Source organism: Herpailurus yagouaroundi, unplaced genomic scaffold, assembly GCF_014898765.1.
Source record: "Herpailurus yagouaroundi ecotype Mexico unplaced genomic scaffold, PumYag 530, whole genome shotgun sequence".
Taxonomy (NCBI): domain Eukaryota; kingdom Metazoa; phylum Chordata; class Mammalia; order Carnivora; family Felidae; genus Herpailurus; species Herpailurus yagouaroundi.
Window position 1 is genome coordinate 3,498,621 of NW_024412747.1, and position 26,278 is coordinate 3,524,898.

The 26,278-nt window shown below is 38.6% G+C and overlaps 2 protein-coding genes across 4 annotated transcripts in view; one reads left to right on the plus strand and one right to left on the minus strand.

Annotated features, from left to right (window-relative positions):
- Positions 1 to 26,278, plus strand: part of ERO1B (endoplasmic reticulum oxidoreductase 1 beta) — a 62,793-nt gene that overhangs the window by 33,250 nt on the left and 3,265 nt on the right. For all 3 annotated transcript variants that reach the window (XM_040464871.1, XM_040464872.1, XM_040464870.1), the window contains 10 exons: positions 690 to 763; positions 5,679 to 5,799; positions 5,920 to 5,966; positions 9,544 to 9,555; positions 11,418 to 11,444; positions 15,513 to 15,605; positions 15,730 to 15,976; positions 17,009 to 17,078; positions 19,294 to 19,380; positions 20,298 to 20,431. In XM_040464871.1, the coding sequence (XP_040320805.1) occupies positions 690 to 763; positions 5,679 to 5,799; positions 5,920 to 5,966; positions 9,544 to 9,555; positions 11,418 to 11,444; positions 15,513 to 15,605; positions 15,730 to 15,976; positions 17,009 to 17,078; positions 19,294 to 19,380; positions 20,298 to 20,431 (912 nt within the window). The remainder of the gene's footprint in view (positions 1 to 689; positions 764 to 5,678; positions 5,800 to 5,919; positions 5,967 to 9,543; positions 9,556 to 11,417; positions 11,445 to 15,512; positions 15,606 to 15,729; positions 15,977 to 17,008; positions 17,079 to 19,293; positions 19,381 to 20,297; positions 20,432 to 26,278) is intronic.
- GPR137B (G protein-coupled receptor 137B) overlaps positions 20,580 to 26,278 on the minus strand; it is a 64,116-nt gene continuing 58,417 nt past the window's right edge. Inside the window, exon 7 of the mRNA XM_040464874.1 lies at positions 20,580 to 20,679. Coding sequence (XP_040320808.1) covers positions 20,625 to 20,679 — 55 coding nt within the window. The 3' untranslated portion in view covers positions 20,580 to 20,624. The remainder of the gene's footprint in view (positions 20,680 to 26,278) is intronic.

Genomic DNA, 26,278 nt, shown 5'->3' on the forward strand with positions numbered 1-26,278 from the left:
GAATAAAGAAGAGTAATAATAGTTCTCTTATAGATGTTGCCAGTCTGGGTTTAAGACAGAGAAGGTCTGAACATAAGTTAAAGTAAATGTAGGTCCAAGTTTATTTGAGAGACTGTGATTGTTCCTTTATCAGTTCTCCAAGTAGAGATCTTGATCATAGATTTTGTTAAATGTGAGGTAGTATGTAAAATGAATGATATGTCCTGATTAAAAATGATATTGGTGTTACCAGTGAATATCACATTGGAAGGGACATCCTGGAAATGCAGCTTTTGGTGTTTTTGTCCTATAAATAACAGAAACAAGTTAAAAGAATTATGAAGGTAAATTCAATTCCTGCTTTAGAAAAAAATACCACAATTTCTAAGTTAGGTGAAAAGGCTAGCTTAAATTTTGTGTTTAACTAAATCTCATATATATTTGTAAATTTTCTAGTTAAAGTAATTATCGCAGTAGGGCTAATAATAGCTTTAGTATGAATAGAAATTCTTCACGGGAGAGTTAATATCTGTGTTTTTCATAAAACTTGCTATCATTCCTTCATGTGACCACTAATTGAATTTGTGACACTATCTAAATTAAAGATGTGACCTCGGGTTATCTGTTTTCAGTTATACAAGATGCAGTGTAAACATTTTCAACTCCAGATTTAATCATTTTTTTTTCTTTCTTATTCCCTCCTTCCCTAGTAATCAAAGCAAAGAAGCCTTCATTGACTGGGCAAGATATGATGATTCACAGGATCACTTTTGTGAACTTGATGGTAATAAAATAAACTATTGTAATTAAATTCTGTTCACTCTAATCCTTTTATAAGAACTTGAAGTCAATGAAAATATACTCAGAATTAGAACTTGAACACACTGGATGTTGCTGTGTGGACCTTACTATTGTCCATAATGGCATTTATTGAGAGCTTATGTTCCAGACCCTGTGCTCAGTGCTTGAAGTGCGTTATTTTTCATCTTTGCAGTTACTTTATTTTTAATTTTTTTTTCATGTTTATTTTTGAGAGAGAGAGAGAGAGAGAGAGAGAGAGAGAGAGCGCGCGCTCAAGTGGGGGAGGGGCAGAGAGAGAGAGAGACACAGAATCCGAAGCAGGTTCCAGGCTCCGAGTTGTCAGCATAGAACCTGATGTGGGGCTCAAAGTCATGAGCTGTGAGATCACGACCTGAACCAAAGTCAGTGCATATCCGACTGAGCCACCGAGGGGCCCCTTTGCAGTTACTTTAATAAGTATCTGTTATTTCATATCCAAGGAAATGGAGTCTCAAAAAGACTGGCTTAGCCAGGATCACACAGTAGCAAGAGGCTGAGATGGGATTCGATCCCAGATCTGAATCCCATATTTTTTTCATCATGACATACCATCTCCTGTGGACCTCTATTCCAAGCCACTTAGTTTAGGTCTGTGAACATATAAACATGTTCACAATGGAATTTTCTGGAGGTCTCAACAAACTAACATAAAGATACCCTGCAGTATTGGGGAGGACTCTAATTTTACTTCCCATAGCCCTCTTGCCAGGAGTCTGCAGAATGGTACGAAGAGAGGGCACTGTTTACCAATAACTACCATGACTCCTATGGCAGAAGGGAATTGGAGTGGCTCAGAATTTTTTCTGAGGAGAATATTTCCAAGAGTTTTGTGCTGAGTAGGCTTAAATCATTCATTTGGCCTCTCTTCACTTTTTACCTTTATATTGTGGGTAGTGGAAAAGAATTTGGGATAAAGCCTGCCCATTTGGAGATAGCAGAAGTTCCTCTGAATTCTTAAAGCATATAGAGTGGTCATACTGCTTTCTAGAGGTTTTTGGAAGATTCGTCTGTAGAACTGTGCTGTGAATCCAGTCTGTAATGGAGTAAGTTACAGTGAGCTGCTACAGTAGTATGGGAAATCGAGACAAACCCAGGAAGTGGAACGTTCTCACCATGGTTTATATGGTTTCAGCAAGGACATTTTTAAGAGATCTGAAAAAAGTGTCTTTGGGTATCATAACTCCTGTTAATGATATTTAGAATCGCCAAAGGTTTCGTCGAAGCAAGCCGCTGTACCTAGGTTAAGAATTAACATCACTGCTTACTCTCATTTGCTCTTGGGTCATCATTCTAATTACATTTAACGTTCAACACTCACGGTCACTTCCTGCCAACTTATTTTACCTGTTCGTTATTAAAATAAAAAATTTTCAGTAGTGCTTAGTTGACCGGTTTTTTACATTAAAAATCATTTCTGTGAATATTTCTCTCAGTAAATGATATCAATATATATTTCTCTTATGGGTATTTAGTAAACAGTACTACTCATTGGCAGGGATCACCTGATATGATTAAATTGATGTACTCAATTACCTCATCAATATAAATAGTATTAACTAATTTTTTGACATTAGCTCCTTCTATTGTAAAAATGGAAGAAGTGTCCTAAAAGAATTTACATCGAATCATCCCTTAAGATTTTTAGGATGGTATAATTAAAATAATTAGTGGTGTTTATATTTTGTGTAGTCCTTAAACATGTAAACCGTTCTGCTAGTTGGATTACCACTGCTCTTCCGGGTAGTAATGTTCGTGTGTCTCCCAGTGATTTATACGTACAATTTTTAGTAAAAGGTGAAAGATGTATACAATCTGAAGAGAAACCAGAGTATTATATGTACAATTTTTAAAAGCCCATCAGAGTAGCTTTAGAGTCACTGTTGAGTAATTTCAGTTACACTCACTGGATCAAAACAACAAATCTGAAGAATAGTCACCCCGTTTACTGGAATGTGTTTATACGCCCGTGTGCTTGGCTGCTTTGTTGTTGTTCTGTGTTTGGAAAGGAAGGTGATCTTCATAGATCAAATGGTAGGTTTTTAAATAATTTAGCGGGTTAAGGTAAGCTGCTTTCCCTGCTCATTTTGTCGTCGTCGTTGCTGTCTTTATGCATGGCTGGCTGCTGCTTTTGCTTCAGGTTTCTGCTCACATGTCACCTCATCAGAGAAGTCTTCTGTCACCTCCCTATCTGAAATGGTAACCACTGCCCCTCTCTGTCTGCACTGCTGCCTGCTCTCAGACCACTGAGAACTACCTGAGCTGTGTGGTGGGTTGTTTAGGTTATCTGCTTGTTGTCTGTCTTCTCCAGCTACAGTGAGAGCTCCTCTGGTCCACTACCACACTCGTGCCCAGAACCGTGCCTGGACGTGGCATATGCCACCCTAGTGCCTAGAACAGTGCCTGGATGTGATATATGCCACCCTAGTTGTTTATGTGGTATATGCCACCCTTGTGCCCAGAACAGTGCCTGGACGTGATACATGCTCAATATATATTTGCTGCATGATATTGTTGGTTCAGATATAATTGAAATAGTGTGATTTTTACTTTTATTTTTTCCATTATAACATTAATTTAAACATAACGTAAATTTAAAGTGTTTAAAACAGTAGTTTCTGAATCTGGCTGTGTATCAAAATTATTTGGGGACTTTGTGAACTGTAGGTTCTCCTCAACTGAGTATACTTTAACAGTGCATTACTAGCAATCTGGGATCAAGCTGGTGATGGAAGGTTGTAGGCTCAATCCTGAGTATACAACAGGACTTTTTATCCGTGTCCATACGCAGAAAGCCTGTGCACTAAGTTGGGGTACCAGCACTGGTGTGTTTGTAGGGGGAATGCGACCTATGTATGCTGCCCCCCACCACCCATCTAGATGTCACAAAGTTCTTGGCCAGTATGGGTCAGGGGTGGACAAACGTTTTCTTCTGTAAATGGACAGATGGTAAGTACTTTAGACTTTATGGACCATATGGCTTCTATTACAGCCACTCAGCTCTGCCATAATAGTGTGAGACAGCAAATGAACATGGCTTGTGTTCCCATAAAACTTTCCTTACAAAAAGTACACACTAGACTAGATGTGGCCTTTGGGTTGTAGTTTGCTAACCCCATTCTGTAGGTTAATAAGACCCACTTTTTCATCGTTTGAAAAAGTAATAAAATTATTAAAACCACTTTTGATTTAATTTAAGGGAACATACATTAAGAACATTGAGGTGCAAGTTTTAAATTAAACGTTGATATAATTGACTTTTGTGATTTGTCACTGCCTTAGCTTACATTTTTTTTTAAGTTTATTTTTCAGAGAGAGAGAGAGGGTGCATGAGCAGGGGAGGGCCAGAGAGAGGGGAGAGAGAGAATCCCAAGCAGGTTCTGCACTGTCAGCCCGGAGCCTGACACAGAGCTCCATCTCCCAAACCGTGAGATCATGACCTGAGCCAAAATCAAGAGCCAGACACTCAACTGACGGAGCCACACAGGCGCCCAAAATTACATTTTAAATCCTTGTACTTTAATATCTGAATCTGTTTGTTTTTCCTTATTGGTTGGTTAGTTGCTTTTGTTGGGTGAAGGGGTTGATAGCAGTCCATTGTGTGCATTTGTAGGTGAGCCTACAAATGTGTAGGCTTACATGCACACACACATTCTTTATACATGTGTACATACGTATATGTCCATGCATATAGGTGTTTATGATATGTTTAATATTGTAAAGCTTATGTAAAATCAATTTTGCAAATGAGTTTAATTGTGAACAACTCAAAGAAATTAAAAATCTGTAACAGAAGCTAGTGAATTGTAAAACTTTTGTTTGAACTTTCCTATAAAAGTCACACTTTGATTCACTTCATAATTTGAATCTTTTTGTAATGAAGATTTTTTAAATTATTGTTTTTAAATCTTGAATCAATCCATGTCCATGGGAAGTTTCTGTTCATCCATCTGTAAATTACCTATTTTCTCTATCTTAGCTTGTATAGTGGAATGTCTATATAATGTTAGGGTTAGAAATAGAGGCAGTATTCTTCATGTTTCTGTTGTCTGTAAGTTAGATATAACTCATTTAGTAATGACAAGTTGTAATTATCTTTGTATTCTTCCTACTTCCTTACAAAAGCCAAGTAGTTCTTGGAAGGTGTGCATCAGGATTCCATTTTACTCTTAATGGTTATGGGTAATCTCTGTCTGTGGTCACTGAATGGTTAATGAATATTGTTAGGTAATGAAAAGAAGAGGGGCCGTATTTTAATGACTGTGTTTGGCCACTGTTTTAAGTCAGTGCCTGTATACCATTGATTTGATCTCATGACACCAAAAGGGAGGAAACATACAAATAAAGGAATACATCTGGGCCAACATATATAGCGCTCCAGCTTACATGCATTATGAATCATACATTTGGGAAGCGTGGTCAGTATAATTTTTCTATTTCTAGTACAATATATATTTAGTAAAATAAAAAAAAAATGGTTGCAAGCATGTGTGTAGGTGGGTGTATGCATAGGGAAGAAATAAAATACTAGAACAAGTTATAGTCTGTTTGGTCATTTCGATCCTGGGTGGTTAAAACTTAAGAATAACGAATGCCTCTAAGAAGGGGAGGTGCATTCCATTACTGAAGAGAGTATCGAGTATCGGAAGGAAAGGGAGGAGTTGTTTTTTCCTCTTCTCAAGTGTAAGTTACCCTGGGTCAAGTATAGTCACAAGGGTGCTAACCATTCTACCATTCACATTGGAGATTACCTGAAAAGCTGGCCTTTCTCTAACCTTTGGGTAGTTCTGCTTGTGTTATAATGTGCAATTTCAGATAACTGGTGACATAGAGGTGGTTTTTATGACTTGTTTCTTGTTCAGATGAGCGATCCCCAGCTGCTCAGTATGTCGACCTGTTGCTGAACCCAGAGCGTTACACTGGCTACAAAGGGCCCTCTGCATGGAGAGTGTGGAACAGCATCTACGAAGAAAACTGTTTCAAGTAACTGGAGGGAAAACGGCTGAAGGGAGGATGGAGTAAGGGGGGTATGGTTCTGCAGGGAAAACATTACATACAAAAATCAAACCGTTTTATGACTGAGTTTCACACTTGCTTTTTCAGGCCTCGATCCGTTTATCGTCCCTTAAACCCTCTGGCGCCTAGCCGAGGTGGGTGTTTCATACATTTTCATGCTTTCAGAGATTATTTACAAAGTGTCTTTGTAACTAAACAAATTTTGAGTGAATTTTCAACTATTTTATGTTTTTCTTAATTTGAATGGTCAGAAGTATAAGATTAATTCGTGGGGCGCCTGGGTGGCTCAGTCGACTAAGCATCCAGCTCTTGATCTCAGCTCAGGTCATGATCTCACAGTTTGTGGGATTGAGCTCCACATCGGGCTCCTCACTGACAGTGCTGAGCCTGCTTGGTTCCCCTGTCTCCCTCCCTGTCTCTGCTCCTCCCCTGCCCCTTTCTCTCTCTTTCTCTCTCAAAATGAATAAACATTTGGAAAAAAGTATAAGATTAGTTCATAATTGAGTCTCAAGGTTTCTATGTGTTTTATTTAATTACTGACATTTATTGAGTGTCTGATCTGTGCCAGGCCCTAACGTAGGAGTTCTAGGTGAAATAAATCAGAATATATGAGTAATGCTTATATATCAGAGGTTTCCTGGGGAACTCTTAAAAATCTGGATTTCCAGGCCCTATCCTCTACCAACTTAAGTCAGAATCTTTGGGATTAGCCCCAGGTATTGTATTGTTTTGTTTTGTTTTGTTTTAATTGTCCAGGTGATTCCAATATGCAGGCAAGTTTGAGAACCAGTGGCTTATAACGTGCTTCTCAGACTTCAGGTGTGCGTATGAAGTACCTAAGGGCCTTGTTGAAATACAGGCTCTGATTCTGTAGGTCTTGGGTAAGGCCCAAGATTCTAACAAGCTCCCAGGTGATGCCTAGGGTTCTTGCTGATCCATGTAGCACATTTGAGTCCTAAGGATGTAGAGGAGTCAGAAAGTTAGGTTGCCTGCAGCTTTACTCTAGACCTGCTGTGTCCAAGCTTTACCACTTGACACACTGGGCTGTATTGAGGACATGACATATGGCTAGTGTAAAACCAAGTTTGACATTTTTCTTAATTTGTTTAAATTTTAAAATGGAAGCAGTGTAAAATCCTTCTACCATGGAACAACTTTATTCTTTTGATAGGACTGCTTTAACTCTTGCCTCATATAATGTACAGTTGTTGTAGTGCATGTGTACTTTTTACTTTTTAAAACATGGGTATTCAAAAAAACTTTAGTAGAAATTTTTATTAGAAAAAACTTTACGCATGTGGCTAGTGTTGTATTTCTATGGGACAGCATTGTTGTAGACAGTTGGAGGTTAATCAACGTGAAACTACCTGGGCACATCTTCAGTCCGCTCTCAACAAGGAGCCAAACTCTGTTAGCAACTCTGTAATTGACTTGCACTTTTGATGTTTTCTTCAGACCAGGATTGATTTTAAGAACTTGAATTTCCCCGGTCTAGATTTGTATCTTTAAGGCATCTTTAAAGGTTGACTGAATGGACTGCTTTTAGCTACTCTTTTACAATGTAGCAAATGTTCTTTGCTTAGGGGAGAAGGGAATTGGATCATGAAAAGGGTGTGCATGGTTTCTCATCCTTTGTCTGTTTTGCTACTTTGACCTTATAATTTATTATAAAAGTGGAAACGCAAAAGTTATATAAAGTAAAAAGAGAAGGCTACCCCCACACCCACCCAGGTCCACACACACTGTTCCATAGTGCAGATCTTGAAAGGCATTCTTCAGACCTTTTTTATGATTAGTTTTTTTGTTTGTTTTTTAGGATTGGAGTTCAAACATTAAAAATTGAGGTATAATTGACATACAACATTATATTAGTTCAAGGTGTAGAACACAATGTTTACATGTTTGTATATATTGCAAAATGATCACCATAGTAAGTCTAGTTAATATCTGTGACCATATGTAGTTACAGAATCTTTATTCTTGTGATGAAAACTTTTAAAATCTACATCCTTACCAACTTTCAAATATGCAATACAATGTTGTTAACTGTAATTGACAAGCTGTTCATTACATCTGCGGGACTTACTTATTTCATACCTGGACGGTAGGTACCTTTTGACCACCTTCACCCATTTTGTCCACTCCCTACACCCTACCTCTGACAGCCACCCGTCTGCTCTCTGGATCTGTGAGCTTGGGGAGTTTTGTTCTGTTTTGTTTTGAGATTCCACATTTAAGAGAGATCATACGTTATCTGTCCTCTGACTTCTTTCTTTCAGAGTCCATCCATGTTGTCACCAGTGACAGGGTTTCCTTTACTTTATGGCTGAGTAATATGATCACTTCTTTTTTTTTTTTTTTTTTAACATTTATTTATTTTGAGGGCGGGGGAGGGAGAGGCAGAGAGGAAGAGAGAGAATCCCAAAAAGTCTCCCCTGCTTAGCACAGAGCCTGACATGGGGCTCAATCTCACAAACCAGGAGATAATGACCTGAGCCAAAGTCAAGAGTCGGACGCTTAACCGACTGAGCCTCCCAGGCGCCCTCGATCACTGGCTTTTAAAGCAGAAAATATAGTTAATTTAACAAAACCATCACATCCCAAGAAATACTTCATGTCCATATTATGATAAATTAGAGGTGTGAGACCACTGGAAAGATGAGAGGAAGGAGAGCACCACGTAGGAAAAGATGGGAGGCAGAGAAAGGGGGGGAGAAACAGCCAAGAAAGAGGGGAGACAAGGGACCGGGGGGGGGGGGTCCCAGCCACCAGGTGAGGGATCCATGCAGTAATTCAGTAGCTCTGGCCGATGCTCTTTGAACACCATCTCTGCTGAAACTGCTAATGTCGATTCACAGCTCCTCAACCATCTCCACCATGCTGCTTGCTGTTCCCCAGCCATACAGCTAGGCAAGTACAACTGGCTTTCCAACAGTTTCCACAGCAGAACCTTTCTTTCTGAAAATGAAACCTTGTATCGGAATGCCACATACAGAGCTGACAAAGGCAGAGCTGCTGTGGATCCCTAGAGCCCAACCTTCTAGTGCTTCTCCATGTCTGGGGAGCTCTGCAGCACCTGCAGTGAGGCTTTTGCGGATGACAGTTTGGGCGATACTTTTATTAAGGTGTGTCCGTGCTGAGGAGCAGTACCTGGAAAGAGAGAAGTATCCGGCATGGAAACAGCAATGTTCAGAGCGGGTTGTGCACATAGGATGAAGGAAGCAGCTGGGTCTCTTTGTTAATTATTGAAACTAGTGATCTTCAGGAGTATTTTCAGAGGCTTTTAAAACATTTTTTTATTTATTTTTGAGCGACAGAGTGTGAGCAGGGGAGGGGCAAAGAGAGAGGGAGACACAAAATCAAAGCAGGCTCCAGACTCAGCTGTCAGCACAGAGCCCAACGCAGGGCTTGAACCTACTAACCGGGAGATCATGACCTGAGTTGAAGTTGGACGCTTAACTGACTGAGCCACCCAGGCACCCCCAGAGGCTTTCTGATATTTATTGTATAAAACATCTGTGAAAATCTTGTACCTTTTGGCCTCCATTCTTATCAAGAAGTCTCATTTGGAAGATCACTATACACTGACCAAGGTTCATAGTATAATTAATAATTTAACACAGTAAGTTTTAATGTTGTTAATTAAATAGGTTTAAAATCTGAACTATGGAAGACAGTTTCTAAAATCCTGTTTATTATTTTCTCTTTTAGGAGAAGATGATGGTGAGTTAAAATTGTTCTATTTGGGTTTGCCTCAAGTGTAGAGAAAATGTTTTTAGTGATCAAAATTTGATTTTTCCCTCTATTCAAAAGAAAATGTTTATCCTATTTTTCCAGAAATAGCCACCAATGAATGGTGACAAAAATAAATGTTTTATAATGTATATTTACCCTATGTTTGAAAGATGTATAAATTCCATCTTAAATATTTAGTGTAGAAACCAGGATTACATTACAAGTTCCCCACTTTGCGGTTATTATAATCTGCTTGAATATGTTCTGTAGAAATGGAGACAAGATAGTTTTACCAGATAGTTTGTCTTGTGCCTTTGTTTTCTTACTGTCTTTGTAATTTGTAACCTCTGTTACAGTAATAAGTAATCTGATGAATAGTAATTTACCACCAATTGATTACTCCAGGTTACCAAATGAATATCAGTCATAAATTGCCCCCAAACAATCAAAATAGTTATTTCAAGTGGCTGTTTACTTCTCTGTGCTCAAGGCAGTGATGAGCACTGTGCAAGGTAGAAAGATGTGTGAAAGATGATGCCTTGCCCTACAGATGCTGACAGTATGTAGCAGGAATGACCAGCACTGCTCATAAATAATGGCAAAGAAGTGCTGCACATACATAATAGAACAGTAAGTGAGCTAGCTCTTTAGAGGTGGGACAGATCCTGTCCCACTGATCTGGAGGCTTAGTGGAGGAAGTGGCATTTGAGAGGAGTGTTGAGTAATGGGACAGGTTTAGGCTGATAGAAATTGGATCCTGTGTGCTATTAGGAGGAAATAGCATGGACCAAGGAGTTCAGAAGAGAAGAATCAAGCGTGTTTGGGGAGACCGTGTTAGCAGTAGGGAACACTTCATACAGTAGTAGTTTAAGTTGGGGGAGAGGAGCAGAGGCCATTCTTGAGGATTGGGGAGCTCAACTTTTCCTGATAGCGTTTGGGGTTTCTTGAGTAAACAAGTGAGATTATGATGAATGGTCCTTAGGCAGAGTATGTGGAATAAGTTCATCTGTGGGAAGATGTTTGTGTAGTTTTGCAAAGTATGAAGATTCTCCGGAGACAACGTTATTCCCCACTATCTAATTTATCCCCTAGACTCCTTGCTCAGCTCATCTATGTGTTGAGTTTTTCTTCTGCTTTGCTTTTCTCAGGTAGAATAAAGATAGGTAACTCACAAAGTCTATTTTGATGAACTAGATTGATGTTTATTGGCTGTCATTTTTTTTTTTCTAGTCAGAACAGCATTGGTCTAGAAATCGCTCTTTTAGCATTAGTACACGGCTAAGTCAGGTCCTTCCATACTTTAGGCATTGATGTTCCTGAAAAATTTTTTAAAAATTAAGGGATTTTAAAATTACCTCTTGCAATTTAGGAGTTTTAGAGAATTGAGGAAATGTATCTAGCTTTACTGCTCAGGAAAAAATGGAATAATTACTAATTTGATTTTTGGATTATAATTCACTGTTTTTTTTTCTAGAAATTTTAAGGCATTATATGGCTGTCATGAAAAGCAAATTTAAGATTGTTAAACTCTTTCACCACCATACTTAGGGATGTTTAAGCCTTCTAATGAATAATATTACATAATATTTGACTGAAAAATTTCTTAAAAATTTTGCTTAGTCAAGTATCATTTATAAGAAAATTTTCCCAAAGTTACTTAAAGTACTTTGGGGCTTTATTTTCTAGAACCATATGCCTATTTTTCTACTTCACATGAAGCAGTGGCCATTTCTAGAGGTGTTCCTTAATCTGTCGTAGGAAATACTTTATGTGCTTAATTTATTCTGATTTGTAGGTGACTGTTTAAAATATTTTAACCCAATTCTGTGTGTATCTTTTTTTTTTTAAAGGAGAATCGTTCTACACGTGGCTAGAAGGTAAACTTACACATCTGCATTTTAAATTTATTAGTCTCCTATAAAAATGTATGGATTGATTGAATATATTTTTGTAAGTTCAGGATTCATTACCTAGACAACTAATTTTTACAGTGTTGAAAGAAAACAACAGGGGCGCCTGGGTGGCGCAGTCGGTTAAGCGTCCGTCTTCAGCCAGGTCACGATCTCGCGGTCCGTGAGTTCGAGCCCCGCATCGGGCTCTGGGCTGATGGCTCAGAGCCTGGAGCCTGTTTCTGATTCTGTGTCTCCCTCTCTCTCTGCCCCTCCCCCGTTCATGCTCTCTCTCTGTCCCCCCAAAAAATAAATAAACGTTGAAAAAAAATTTAAAAAAAAAAAAAAAGGAAAGAAAACAACATATTGTAGGTTGTTGTATTTTAGGATATAATTATTTGAAAAATTTGAGGTTATTGGTCAGCCAAAAATAATCAGCATTAGGGAGATATACACGGCATATACTGTCCTCGGGTTTTCATAACTGGCTCCTCGGTGTTATTTTCATTCTGTTTGTACCACTCATCCAGACTGCTTTCCTAGTAACCATTTTGCAAATTTGCTTTGTAGGTAGAGACCTTCTTGTTGGAAGGAAGTACTTGTTATATATATGAAAATGAGGGAAGGTACATTTGATTTCAGAAGATTAAACAATGTTTACACATGTTAAGATAGTCTAAACTTGTTTAATTAAAGGATAAAGCAGTGTAGCTCCCAGTAGATACTTTGAACTCTTACATTTTTTGGTGTTGAAAATATAAATACTAGTAATGGAAAACTGAAGCATTCTAGGATTTTAACAACTTCAGTTGAAAACTGGATATATGAGGGGTGCCTGGGTGGCTCAGTCGGTTAAGCATCCGGCTTAGGCTCAGGTCATGATCTCAGGGCTCGTGGGTTTGAGCCCTGCGTCGGGCTCTGTGGTGACAGCTCAGAGCCTGGAGCCTATTTCAGATTCTGTGTCTCCCTCTCTCTCTGACCCTCCCCCGTTTATGCTCTGTCTCTCTCTGTCTCAAAAATAAATAAACATTAAAAAAAAAACAACTGGGTATATGCTTTTTAAAAATTTACCAAATTGTCATTAATTTATGAAAGCAAAAGTTAAAATGTGTCGGTGAAAGATAACCAAGTTGAATGATACAGGAAATCATAACTGTATAGGAACTCTGCAGAGTTAAACTAAGTACTTTATTTTATGTTTGCTAATTGGTGATGTTACCTTGTGAAAATGATTTCTCTTTTTTATTTTTATTTATTTTTAAATGTTTATTTTTTTTGATAGAGAGTGCAAGCAGGGGAGGGGCAGAGAGAGAGGGAGACAGAAGATCAGAAGCGGGCTCTGCGCTGACAGCAGCAAGCCCGATGTGGGGCTTGAACTCAGAAACCAAGAGATCATGACTTGAGCCAAAGTCAGACACGCAACCAGCTGAGCCACTCAGGAGCCCCCTGATTTCTCTTTTTTAATGTAGTATGTACCTGTGTTGGCCATTATTAAGGTGAACATTATTGATGTGCCAGTACTACTAGGAATTATATTGATGAATGGCCTATGTGGAAGAAAATTCTTAATTTTACTTCATTAGCTGTATTCTAAAGATACAAATTGTGAAGAGTAGTATTTAGGTTGAGAGAGGTGGTAAGGGACTCTGAATATTGATAATGGAGGATGAGAATGAGATTTACGGGCAATATTGAATTTTCTAGGGTATTCTTTATTAACCACTTTTCTAGTGTCCTACTGATGGGACTCCCTGAATACTGATACATGGTTTCAGAAAACACTCCTATATATAGGCAACTGATTGAACTTTTCTGAGATCTAGTTCGCTCATCTGGGACATGAGATTAACAATGGCCATCCAATTCACCTACACTGTACGTGTAGATGATGCCTGTAAAAATGCCTTTGAAAATCACTAAACAACGTGCAAATATCCAATAATACTGTTACAGTAAATCTAGCCCTTTTGTGAGAGAAAAAATTACATATCCGTGTCCTGTAATTCACTTGTTGAAAATGAATCTGGGTGAAATTAAATCCAAAGGAAAGAGAACCATTGTCTAAATTGGATAGTTGAATTTGCTCTGTATTTTTAGAAATAGAAATCGGTAAATTTTGCCTTTGTAAATCAGCTTCTGTAGATGTTACTTAACATGACTGTGATGGCTTCGTCATGCCTGCCAGCAGACTGCAGGCAGGAAAGAGCTGTCCAGCAATTTCCCACAAGGTGTGCTGTGTGTTTTATTGGTACACTCAGTTGGCACATCTTCTATTATTAACCACTTTGCTTAAAGTTACCTTATTTTCACAGTTTATGGAAAGACATTTCTGCTGCTTCGCACTCCTCACCTGTCCCCATTCCAAGTAAAGGGCTTTGAGGGCTTTGCAAATTAGAATGGTCTCCCAGTCTGTGTTCTTATTTTTAGGCATATGAATTTTCACAAGCCGTGCTTTGCCTGTTTTCCCTTCTCTGGTCTTTAGACACTTTACTGGCTGTGAACACTGCTTACAGAGGTGCGTTAGAAGGAAAAGAAAGTGAACTATACATCTGATCATTTTGCTACTTGGTAACAGATTTAATGAAAAGTTTTACTAGAGGAAAAGTTAGTACTTAGTAGTTCATTAAACTTGTTCATGATGTTTATATGCCTTGCTACCATGAGCATTCAAACTGGGCCATATACTTTTAGGAAGAAGCTGCAAAAAAGAACTTAATTTCTACTTTTTGGTCTCCATCCATGACAATGGGAATATTCTAGCAAGAATTCTAAATTAGGGAATGAGATCTCAAAAGAATTATATTTTCCTGTTAAAAGCTACTTGCTTCACAGCCATATAGGGTAGAACATCGGATAAATTGAAGATCTAAAACATCTTGGGGAAAATGCAAAGCCAGCCGCGTACGTACTCTTACATTTAAAAAATCCCACAGCTTACAAGTGAGGTTTTTTCTTAGTTCCTTCCCACTGTTGAAGTTCATTTTTCCTCCACGGGGAGAGTTTACAAAAAAAAACAAAAACAAAAAGCAAAAATGACAAAAACAAAAAATCTGTTGGATGGTAAGAGAAGGAAAAAGCCAAATGCTCTGCATTCAGTGGATTCTTAAAATCTAGGTTTTTGCATTTTTATCTATTCCAAAAATTGTCTATGAAGAATATTTTCTAGAATTTTTTCTTTTTTTTGTGGTTAAATATACATAACAAAATTTACCATTTAAATATGCATAACATAAACTTTGCCATCTTAATTATTTTAAGTTTAGTGGCGTTAAGTACATCCACAATGCATAGTACTTTTGTAGTAAGAGTAAAAATGGAGGTAGGGGTAGGATAGGGTAGTGGAATTATCTTGACCTCTGTTTGAGCAAAAGCCTGTGTGGCTTAAGGCTACATAAAATCATTTTCCATCATATTCCTGTATTCCGTCTGATCTCATTCTACTCAGAGGAAACAGTCAACCTACTTTTTTTCCTTGGTTGAAATTCCTGGATTACTGTTTCCCAGGTTTTGCCTCCTTACCAAGTGGACCATATAGTCCAGTGGAACTAGAGGATTGTAGGGTGGAGGATTAGTAAGACACACTAAAGAATCCGGAGGAAGAAGAGAAATGGAATGCGGTCTCGTCTTCCTCCACAATCAAGTAGGGTTGGAGAATAGACAGCCATAGGAAAGGGAAAGGGAAAAACAGCTGTTGTTAAGCCAAAGCAGTGGCTTTCTAATTGTATTGGCTTACAGTTTAGCCCTAACCCATGAAAAGTCTGTGCCACCGCTTTCTGAGTAACGTGGGAACTTGTCAAGTACACCCATACTGCTTGGAGCTCCAGGGCCCAGCATTTTCTGTCTTACTCTGCATTAGGTTAGCATGTGCATAACTCCATTCAGAAGTCAGAATCTTCTAGTAAGAGAATCTTGATCTAATCATTTTGTTATTCCTTGATTATTTTTAATTTCCTTGAACCTTAACTTTAAAAATAAGCCTGTGTACTGAATCTCCTTGATTCAGTATTTCCGTTATCTAAATGGATGTGATTTCTTTTTCAATTTTTTTCTGAATAGGTTTGTGTCTGGAGAAGAGAGTCTTCTATAAGCTTATATCGGGACTTCATGCTAGTATCAATTTACATCTGTGTGCAAATTATCTTTTGGAAGGTAATCCCATTTTTATGTAGAAATCTTCTATTGTAAAAATTGTTGGGGGTGGATATATATTCTCTAGAGAGGGGAAAAAAACCTACTTATTAAAGGTATGCTATGTATTTCTCTTTCTCTGTAGAAACGTGGGGTAAACCTAGCTGGGGACCCAATATGAAAGAATTTAAACGCCGCTTTGACCCTGTGGAAACTAAAGGAGAAGGTCCAAGAAGGCTTAAGAATCTGTACTTTTTATACTTAATTGAGCTTCGAGCTTTATCAAAGGTCGCCCCGTATTTTGAGCGCTCAATTGTTGATCTTTACACTGGAAATGTAGAAGAAGATGCTGACACAAAAACCCTTCTACTGAATATCTTTCAAGATACAAGGTAAGAATATGGTTTCACTCTTAGGTGGATCCTGAGAAACTTAACAGAAACCCATGGGGGAGGGGAAGGAAAAAAAAAAAAGAGGTTAGAGTGGGAGACAGCCAAAGCATAAGAGACTCTTAAAAACTGAGAACAAACTGAGGGTTGATGGGGGGTGGGAGGGAGGGGAGGGTGGGTGATGGGTACTGAGGAGGACACCTTTTGGGATGAGCACTGGGTGTTGTATGGAAACCAATCTGACAATAAACTTCATATATTGAAAAAAAAAAGATACAAGGTAAGAATTGACTATCAGCAATCTGAAATTCTGCACTCTGAATATGAATGAGGTAGTGCTTGAAATACAACAGAAACTGATTCCTGAAAGCCAGTTAGGAAGAGGGAGGGTCACACGTGAGAAGGAAAATGCTCAGAAGGACAGCAGAGCAAGTAGAACAGCCTGTCCACACTTGCAAATGGCCTGTATTTTCAAACATAACTTTACATTTTATGTGGTGTCAAAGTTTAATGCTGTTTTAATGTATTCTGCCAGTTTTGTATTCTTCCCATTGCTGTTTAAATTCAGATGCTGCTATAAGGGGGTTAGCATGAAGGTAGATACCTGAGGGACTGTTGTTAGCTTGACCTTCTAGAATAGAACCCCTTTTAAAAATGCTGAGTTTGTAAAATTTGAGTTTGCTGGTTGTTAAAATGAGCATAATTTAAACATGCATTAAATTTTAAAACCTTTTTTTAAGAGTGTTGCACATTTTCCACATAAATTGCTTTTAAACTCATTTTTTGAATTATTTTTTATCATGTAATTTCTTTAAAACAGTCTTCTAAATTACAAAGCCATGTTTATGTTGTTTTACTCTTTTATTGAGTAGTTTACATATGAGCTGTTTGCCACCTTCCTGTGCTATTGAACTTCACACACGTGTAAATTATGATGTGTAAGCATTTGTTCAAGGGACAGAAAATTCTGCCAGAGCTCTACTGCCTAGTACTTGAATTTTTCGTCTGTAACTTACAGTCTTGTCATTTCATCAGGTCCTTTCCCATGCACTTTGATGAGAAGTCCATGTTTGCAGGTGACAAAAAGGGGGCCAAGTCATTAAAGGTAAAAAGTTTGAGCTTGGGGGCTAGGGTGGGGAGCAGTTTACTGGCTGTGTTTTAATCCTGTCCATCTGAACTCTTTCCAGTTCTCTATCTTGTTGAAGTTGGTCTGGATTGGATTTTACTACAAATGACACAGAAAACCTCTTCTCTGTACTTTTCAATTCCCCTTTTCTCCTTTCTGTTCTGGCCAACTCTCAGTGAATCCTCACTTGTTACTCTGACCAATGAATATGGAACCTTTGTAAATGTAAATGTCTTTTTAAAGGTCTTTATCTTGAGAGCAAGTTTTCTTACTTTAAAATCACAGCGTGTCCTGTTTTGATTCTAAAATCGTGAACTGTTAGCCATTTTGAAGGCAATAAATACCGTATTTTTTCTAAAGTTTATTTAATGGGATATCTTCTGGAATGTTCCAGTTTCTGGAACTATTATGTCTTTGTCTTTATGGACTGACCTAAAAGGCAAAAAAATTACCTGCTAACCTAGGATATCAGAAGGAGACTATATTTAAGGAACCTTATCAAACTTCATGTTAGCAGCTCTGTATTTTCATTTGCTTACAGTATGTTAGGGAATATACTGTACCCTTAAAATGTTCATAAAAATAGTTGAAATGGACTGGCAAATAGTCTTTTAGTACAGCTCCACAATCCTTTATAAGCAGTTCTGAAATCCAGAAAGCTCCAACACGGTAATGTTTTTCTTCTGTTTGGTGCAAATTAATTTGTTAGCAAAACCTGACCAGAACTGATACACGAGTATTCATAGTGTTTTTCAAAAATTCCGCTGTATGAATATTCTTACATTTTGCAACAGAAACATTAATGTATTTGATGACTAGGTTTTGCCACACACTCCGGTGGCATGTTTTGTAATAAATCCTGTATGTACTGTATTTTTGAAATTTGGAAAATTCTGAATTCTGAAACACTTTTGCCTCGGAGATGTCTTAGTTGTGGATATACTACAAGAACTACTAAATTAGCACCGAGTGATGCTTCACTCTGGAAGGGGTTTCTAGAGGCTTCTGAAGTGAAGTAACAGTCCCCTGTATACTAAATACAACTCTATTTTAGTTTTGGAAGATTGTTTTGTTTGATGATTATTTGAGGGGCATGTTGCTGTTGTGGTATGTAATGTAACATTAATATGTTTTTGTATTGCTGTCTATTTTCTAAGTATTTATACAAATGTTATACTTTTGGATAACTGGATCTTTCTGTGGAGGAGGAAGGTGGGAGTGAGAAAGGAACTAGATTTCAACTAGAAATTGCTGGAAATTATGTTTGCTGTTTTTCAAAGGGTATAAAGGGGGACTTCAGTTCACTTTTCCATCTGCTCCTGAGAACACAAACTATATGAGAATGGAGAGCAGAGGACTTGTGTTCTTTCTGTTGTCTTGTGGCTGGGATACTGCTTCTTGGGAACCCTTTGGGCAGCCAGACAGGGCTTCTGGTGGCCAGAGTTTTCAGGCCGCTTGCCTCTAGCTTCATACAATAAAATGTTTACCTGGGTACAATGAAATGAAATTTATTTTCTGTGTTTGCCAAATGCAAAAGATGAGGAAACTCTCTTAACTAGTGTTAGCCTCAGAGGAGACTGATCTTAGAGTCCTAGAAACCATGATTTAGAGTCTCTCCTGTGTAGGAAACAATTACAGCACAATACAAGGTCCAGTAGGCAGCTGTCCCTGCAGAGGCTGTCTAGCAAATGTGAGGATCGCACAGCCCTGTGATCACCGGGGCTGATGGAGCACCCATTACAGTGTGTGGTTCTAAGGGGAAGGATGAGAATTGATCATTGGTCTAAGGCCGGCTTTCCGATGTGGCCTCACATAAGCAATATGTGAAAAATAAGCCAAACATAATAGAGAGGTATTTACCCCTTGTTCTATGCAGATATCAAATGGAGGCAGCAGTGAAGTTCCTTCAGAGTAAAACCCACCTATCATTTACGTTCGTTTCTCCCATAGTGTTACTTTGTAGAGAGTAGCACCTCAATAAAACATTTGTGTTAATACATAGAATGACTTGTATAAATTTCTATGGTCCGTTTTATGTACCATGTTATGTCATACAAATGCAAATATTTTTCTTCTTCGCTGTTGAGAAACTCCTTCATTAATAAGCTTCAGAACTTTTATTTCTTACAATTCAGACCAATGCAGTTTAATTTTAAACCTCTAATGAGCATAAAAAATATGTCCTGCACGCTAGGAGGAGTTCCGCTTACACTTCAAGAACATCTCCCGAATAATGGACTGCGTTGGATGTGACAAATGCAGATTATGGGGGAAATTGCAGGTTTGTATTTTGTCTTCTGTTTTAAAACTATTTCTAACCTTAAATTTTCCTCCCGGGAAGTTGCAGGTTTTTAGTACAGTGCCCTCATTATTCACTGAAATTAGAGGATCTAAAGTGTAGATTTCCTGCTTCTTCGATGAAAAAGATGAATATACTAAATCTGTGTTATATGTGTAAGAATGTCTCTCCTGTTTGTGTTAATGATTTTGGTTTTATTGTATTTGTTTCTATTGGTACAATCTCAGATTCATTTTTTCTTCTTTTTTTTTTAATGTTTATTTTTGAGAGAGAGACAGAGTGTGAGCGGGGTTGGGGCAGAGAGGAAGAGACACACACGGAATCTGAAGCAGGCTCCAGGCTCTGAGCTGTCAGCACAGAGCCTGATGGGGGGCTTGAACCCACATAAAAGAGAAGTTCTGCCAAGCAGGCCCATTTCTGTGTCTATTCAGTGTGAAAGGATTGTTTGATACTTTATCTTATTTATTTACAAGTATGACAAGAAGTCCTGGAAAGATCAAGAGACAAAATTTTTTCTCTAGTTCTAATTGATAAATTTTGAAGTGTGGTTTTCACTAATAGCTTCTACGTTTTGAATTGCTAGGGGCATAAAGATTGCTTTCAGGGTTACATATTGAAACTGTTATTCTATTGGGATATTTTCTAGGTTAAAGCATCTTAGTAATTTATGTCCAACAAGTGTTAAGTTATTCAGGTTCCTTAATAGTTTAGATACATTTATCATATACATAATGTGTGAGGAAGTAGAAACTGTAATTTGCAGTTTAACATTTTGGTGAAAAGTTCAGTTCATATGAATTTCTTGACTCTCATCACAGTGACTGCGTATTCCTTTTAACCTTTATAGTAATTATTACTACAGGAATTTAATTGTTAACATGTATCACTATTTTCTTTAGACTCAGGGTTTAGGAACTGCCCTGAAGATCCTATTCTCTGAAAAAGAAATCCAAAAGCTTCCAGAGAACAGCCCATCTAAAGGCTTCCAACTCACCCGACAGGAAATAGTTGCTCTTTTAAATGCTTTCGGGAGGTAAGAACGGTTTTCACAGTGAAGGCTTCTTGGGTTTTGCTGGCTTCAGCAGGACCACAAAGATCATCTTCTCTGCTAACGTCATTTGCTTTGTTGGTTGACAAAGAGAAAGAATTCTATGGCATCCTACCTGTCCACACTGTCCAGGGTCTGCGCAGGTCCCAGGAAAAATGAATAAAGTCCGATCGCCTTCTCAGTGTCGTGGGGCAGATACTCTCCTGATGATGCTCCCTTCGGCTGGCTGTAGCCTGTTGGCACACAGCAGCAGGAGTAAGGAAAGGAAAGCTGGGTTGAGATGGTGAGAAAAGAAACAGACGACACCTTCTCACTGCTTTTTCCTTCCTAAGCCGAGGCGGCATTTTCCCTTCGTTCATGCTCACCCCATTCTCCCAGCACAGACACAGAGTTCGCTTTTGGTTTGCACACAGATGGTTTCAAACAGAATTTGAGTTTTCCCCCAGAGAGGCCTGCAGTACCAGTGAACTGAGAATACAGAGCAGAAGGAAAAGAATCCCAAAGTCAAGTCAAGGAAGAATTGTTTTAAAAAATAGGGAACCACATGATGCAGAAATCATTTCTTAGGTTTTCTTTCTTTTTTTTTTTTATTTTATTTTATTTAAAAAAAAAATTTTTTTTTAACGTTTATTTATTTTTGAGACAGAGACAGAGCATGAACGGGGGAGGGGCAGAGAGAGAGAGGGAGACACAGAATCGGAAACAGGCTTCAGGCTCTGAGCCATCAGCCCAGAGCCCGACGCGGGGCTCGAACTCATGGACTGTGAGATCGTGACCTGAGCTGAAGTCGGACGCTCGACCGACTGAGCCACCCAGGCGCCCTTCTTAGGTTTTCTTAACGTGCATTTTTGAGTTAAAACGGGGCCATTAAATTAAATTGGCTCTTCCCCATCTTAGATATCACCTGTTGCTCCTGTGTATTTAAAGATGACTCTGTAGGTTGGGATTTCAGACATATGACAGAGGACATAGGACATCAGTGATTAGTGCCTGATGGAAAATTTAGTTCACTCACTTATGAGGCCTATGAGTAAGATGAAACAGGAGAAACTGAATTAAAGTATTTAAATGAAATTTAAATGAAAAAGATGTTTGAATTTTTTTTTAACATTTATTTTTGAGAGAGACAGAGCATGAGCTGGGGCGGGGCAGAGAGAGAGGGAGACACAGAATCTGAAGCGAGCTCCAGGCTCTGAGCTGTCAGCACAAAGCCTGACGCGGGGCTCAAACCCACAAACTGTGAGATCATGACCTGAGCCAAAGTTGGACGCTTAACCAAATGAGCCACTCAGGCACCCCTTAAATGAAAAAGATTTTAAACAATTTAAGCATTTTAAATCCAAATTAAATTGAGGAAAAAAACAGATGTTCACGTCCTCAGATTTCTCTGAGTCTCCTAGAGAATATTCATAAATGCAACCCTCTGGCTCTAGTTCTGTATCCAGAGCCTGGTGTTCTTTCTTACTGTTCTTTAAAGACAACCGGACTCTTGAGTCCGCGGTTTGGAGATCTAGAATCCCAGGCCTGCCATGTGCTGGTCGTGTGAGCTCAGGCAAATGACTTCGCTCTTCCAGCTTGTGCCCCTCTCTGTGACAGATGGATGATAGAAAGTCGTCTCCCAGAGCTAACGTGAAGATGACCTGAGATTAGACATGACCGTGCTTCTAGAACTAGAGGATGCTACCTGAATTCCATGGTAGGGGTGCTGGTGATGGGGATTTACAAACCAGTGGAGGTTCAGTGCTCTTGTTTTCGAGTATTTAAAAAATTGTCTTTGTGTCTCACCAGATGTGGGGAAACTGTTCTGCTAAGGGCAGTGACACTCAGGCTGGGATGGTCACACAAGGATACAGCCTAATTTAATCTCCTTTTTTCTTCCCCAGGGAAACACAAACACTAGTTTATTCATGTGCTTTTTAAAGCTCTTAAAATAATCCTCTTCCCCCCCACTCCCAATTATAAAAGTAATTCATGGTCATTATAAAAAATTTAGAAAAACATATGAGAGTATAATTTTAAAAATAAATTTAAAACTCATTCATATTCCCACTACCCAGGACTATTTCAGCATTTGTTGTATTTTTCATGTGTATTTTCCCCCTACTTCTAAGTAAAATATTTGTGTGTGCACGCATATATGTGTGTATGTGTTAACAGAATTGAAACATACTTTTGTTTATACGTATAATTTATTGTCAGGTTAGCTAACATACAGAGTGTGCAGTGTGCTCTTGGTTTTGGGGGTAGATTCCCATGATTCATCGCTTACATACATCACCCAGTGCTCCTCCCAACAAGTGCCCTCCTCAAGGCCCATCCCCCATTTTCCCTTCTACCCTGCCCCCCGTCAACCCTCAGTTTGTTCTCTGTATTTAAGAGTCTTTTAGGGTTTGGCTCCCTCTCAGAGTGTAACTATCTTTTTTTTTCCTTCCCTTTCCCCATGGTCCTATTAAGTTTCTCAAATCCCATATATGAGTGAGAACATGTGTTGTCTTTCTCTGACTGATTTATTTCACTCAGCAATAATACCCTCCAGTGCCATCCACTTTGTTACAGATGGAAAGATTTCATTCTTTTTCATCACTGAGTAGTATTCCATTGTGTACATAAACCACATCTTTTTTATTCATTTGTCAGCTGATGGACATTTCGGCTCTTTCTATAACTTGGCTGTTGTTCATAGTGCTGAAAGCATACTTTTTGTGTATTTTCCTGTTCTATTTGGCATTGTATTACAATCATTTCCTGATACGACTACATTTTTTAATAAGGATTATTCTTTTTATTTTTGAGAAGAAAATATTATATTAGTTTTAGATGCACGACATAATGATTTATTGTTTGTATGTATTGTGGGATTTTTACTACAGTAAGACTAGTTAACATCTTGTTCTTGTGACGAGCTTTAAAGTTTACTTTCTTAGCAACTTCCAAATACATAAGCATTATTTTATTTTTTATGAGGTTTTTCAGTTCCAGTATAGTTAACATAGTGTTATATTAATTTCAGCTGTACAATATAGTGACTCCACACTTCCATACATCACGTGCTCATCACGACAAGTGCATTCCTTAATTCCCATCCCTGCTTAACCCATCCCTCTATCCCCCTCCCCTCTAATGACCATCAGTTTCTTCTCTTATAGTTAAGAGTCTGTTTCTTGGCTTGTCTCTCTCTCTTAAATATGTGCCAATATTCTGTTATAAGGACACACTGCAATTAACTTAGCCCCACTCTCCTCTTAATCTTAGTTGAGCTTTATTTTTTTAATTCGTATGAATCCTGTACATTTACTTTTTCCTTAAAGAATGTAACAGTTTTTGTTACTAATTGTTACGGGATTTGTTCGTTATATCTTTTACCTGATTATCAGTCCATTTGTTTTTTAAATGTTTGGGTGTTTTTGTTATTTGTGTGTGTTTGTTTGTTTTATGTTTGTTTTTGAGAGAGAGCATGCAAGAGTGGGGGTGGGGGCAAAGAGAGGGAAGGACAGAGGATCCGAAGCAGACTCTAGGCTCCACACTGACAGCACAGAGCCCAATGCGGGGCTCAAACCCACAAACCGTAGGATCACGACCTAAGCTGAAGTCGGACATTTAACCGACTGAGCCACCCAGGCGCCCCTCAGTCCATTTAAATAGTAAATGACTGGCTACACTAACACATACTAACACATAAAAATTCTTGTGTTATACCTCGGGGAGGTTGTGCATTAGCTTTACATAAATGAATTCGTAGTTTTCTCTGTCCAGCAGCCTATTTAATACAGTTTTAGCTCAGGGCACCCAGCACCACATTGCTCTGTCACGTGATGCTGGTGAGCAGGGACATACAATGCGCACTGTCTTCAGTTCTAGCCACTGAACTGAAGCCATTTCGGCCATTTTCCAGGGAAAATGTGGTTTCTGTATCTTGAATACTCTGTACGTATCTTTCCTACACGAACAGCCATTTTCTGCTAGTTTCTACATTTGTATCAAATGGTTTGCATACGGCATTAATATACCCGTTGGGTGTTACGATATCCTGTAACGCGCCTCTGAAAGAAGCAGCAGGTAGACACAGGTGCGCCCGTGCCCTCCTGTGTACGAAGGTGTCACACGTCTCTTGGGTAATACGTTGTGAGGTCTGGGACTCCTCTCCACAGAGACTGTGCTGTGATGGCCCCTGGCTGTGCTGGCCAGTGTGTGGTCTCTGGGTGAAAGGAATCCCTGTGGTTAATTTGTGTGTAACCTTGGAGCTCTCTGATCTTCCGCCGTCTGTGTCTAAATCAGACTTCGAGCATGCTTTTTCATTCTGAACACCCCTCCTATTTACTCAGCTCTCTTTTCTTTAGTTTTGGGCCTTGGTTTCTTTGCTGTACCTTCATATGTATTTTGACAGGTTTTTTTTAGAAGTAGGTACTTTAACACACATGATTTTACACATTTATTTTGTTTAATAATTACACTGCTTTTTTCTGATAATCAAAAACTGTTTCAATCCTTTAATATTCTGAGGATTAGAGTAAGAATTCATTTTCTATTAATCCACATCTTGCAAGCATCTTAGAAGAGTATAAAGAAAACATTGTTGAGACTCTAGAGAGCATGGACTTTTTGAGAGGCTGTGTGGTCATGGGATATGATGGACAGGTTGGAACCCATCTATTAGTTGGGTGACCCTGAAAAATTACTGATTTATTTGAGCCTCAGTTTTCCTCAAATAGGACATCAAGGTTAATTTTATCTACCTTGTAGAATTTTTTCCTGATGACTGAGAGTATGTGTCTGATGTGCTCAGGACATTGCCTAGCATATCCTAAGCTTTTAATATAAGAAAACATATTAAGTACTTAGAGGAAAGAAAGACATTTAATACTGCATACTACATCATCTTATGTTCTAGAAAGAAAAACAGTAGACTTTATTCTGTCAACCCTAAATTGTACATAGGGTAACTGGGCTTATAGAATTATTTTTTGTGATTCCCATTCCAGAATTTTTGGGCCTGGACCCAGAAGCATGCATGCATTCATTAACTGATTCAGTAATTACTTATTGAACACCTTCAATATTGATGGGCATAGGGCACAGGTATTCACCATGAGATAAATAAACCATCTTTACCTTGTGGGGCTTATAGTCCCCCCATGTGGTAAAAAATCCACGTATAACTTTGGATTCCCCCAAATTGTAACTATTAATAGTCTACTGTTGATCAGTAAAACCTTACAGATAGCATAAGCAGTCTATTAACACCTATTTCATACATTATATGTATTATGTACTGTAGTCTTAGAATAAAGTAAGCTGGAGAGGAGAAAGGTTATTAAGCAAATCATAAGAGAACATACATTTACAGTACTGTATTTATTGAAAAAAAATCTTTGTGTAAGTGGCCCCTTGCAGTTCAAACCTGTGCTCAAGGGTCACCTATAGCGTGTTTGGGGAGCGACAGGGAAGGACTGAATATTTGGAGAGGAAGGTGCACCATGAATTTGTATGACCAACTGTAAATGATTTGAGATTCTTTATTGTAATGAGTTAATTCATATCACGGTTCCTGTCATTAGTCTAGAATCTGTTGTTAATAAGTGACGTAGCTCCCTTTTCCCCTTCTGAGCCAAGACTGAGGAACCATACCTGTGTGTTTTGCCAGTCTTTAATCATTAATTACAGCGTGTTCATTTAAAAATGGAATTTCCAGGGGTGCCTGGGTGGCGCAGTCGGTTAAGCGTCCGACTTCAGCCAGGTCACGATCTCGCGGTCCGTGAGTTCGAGCCCCGCGTCGGGCTCTGGGCTGATGGCTCGGAGCCTGGAGCATGTTTCCGATTCTGTGTCTCCCTCTCT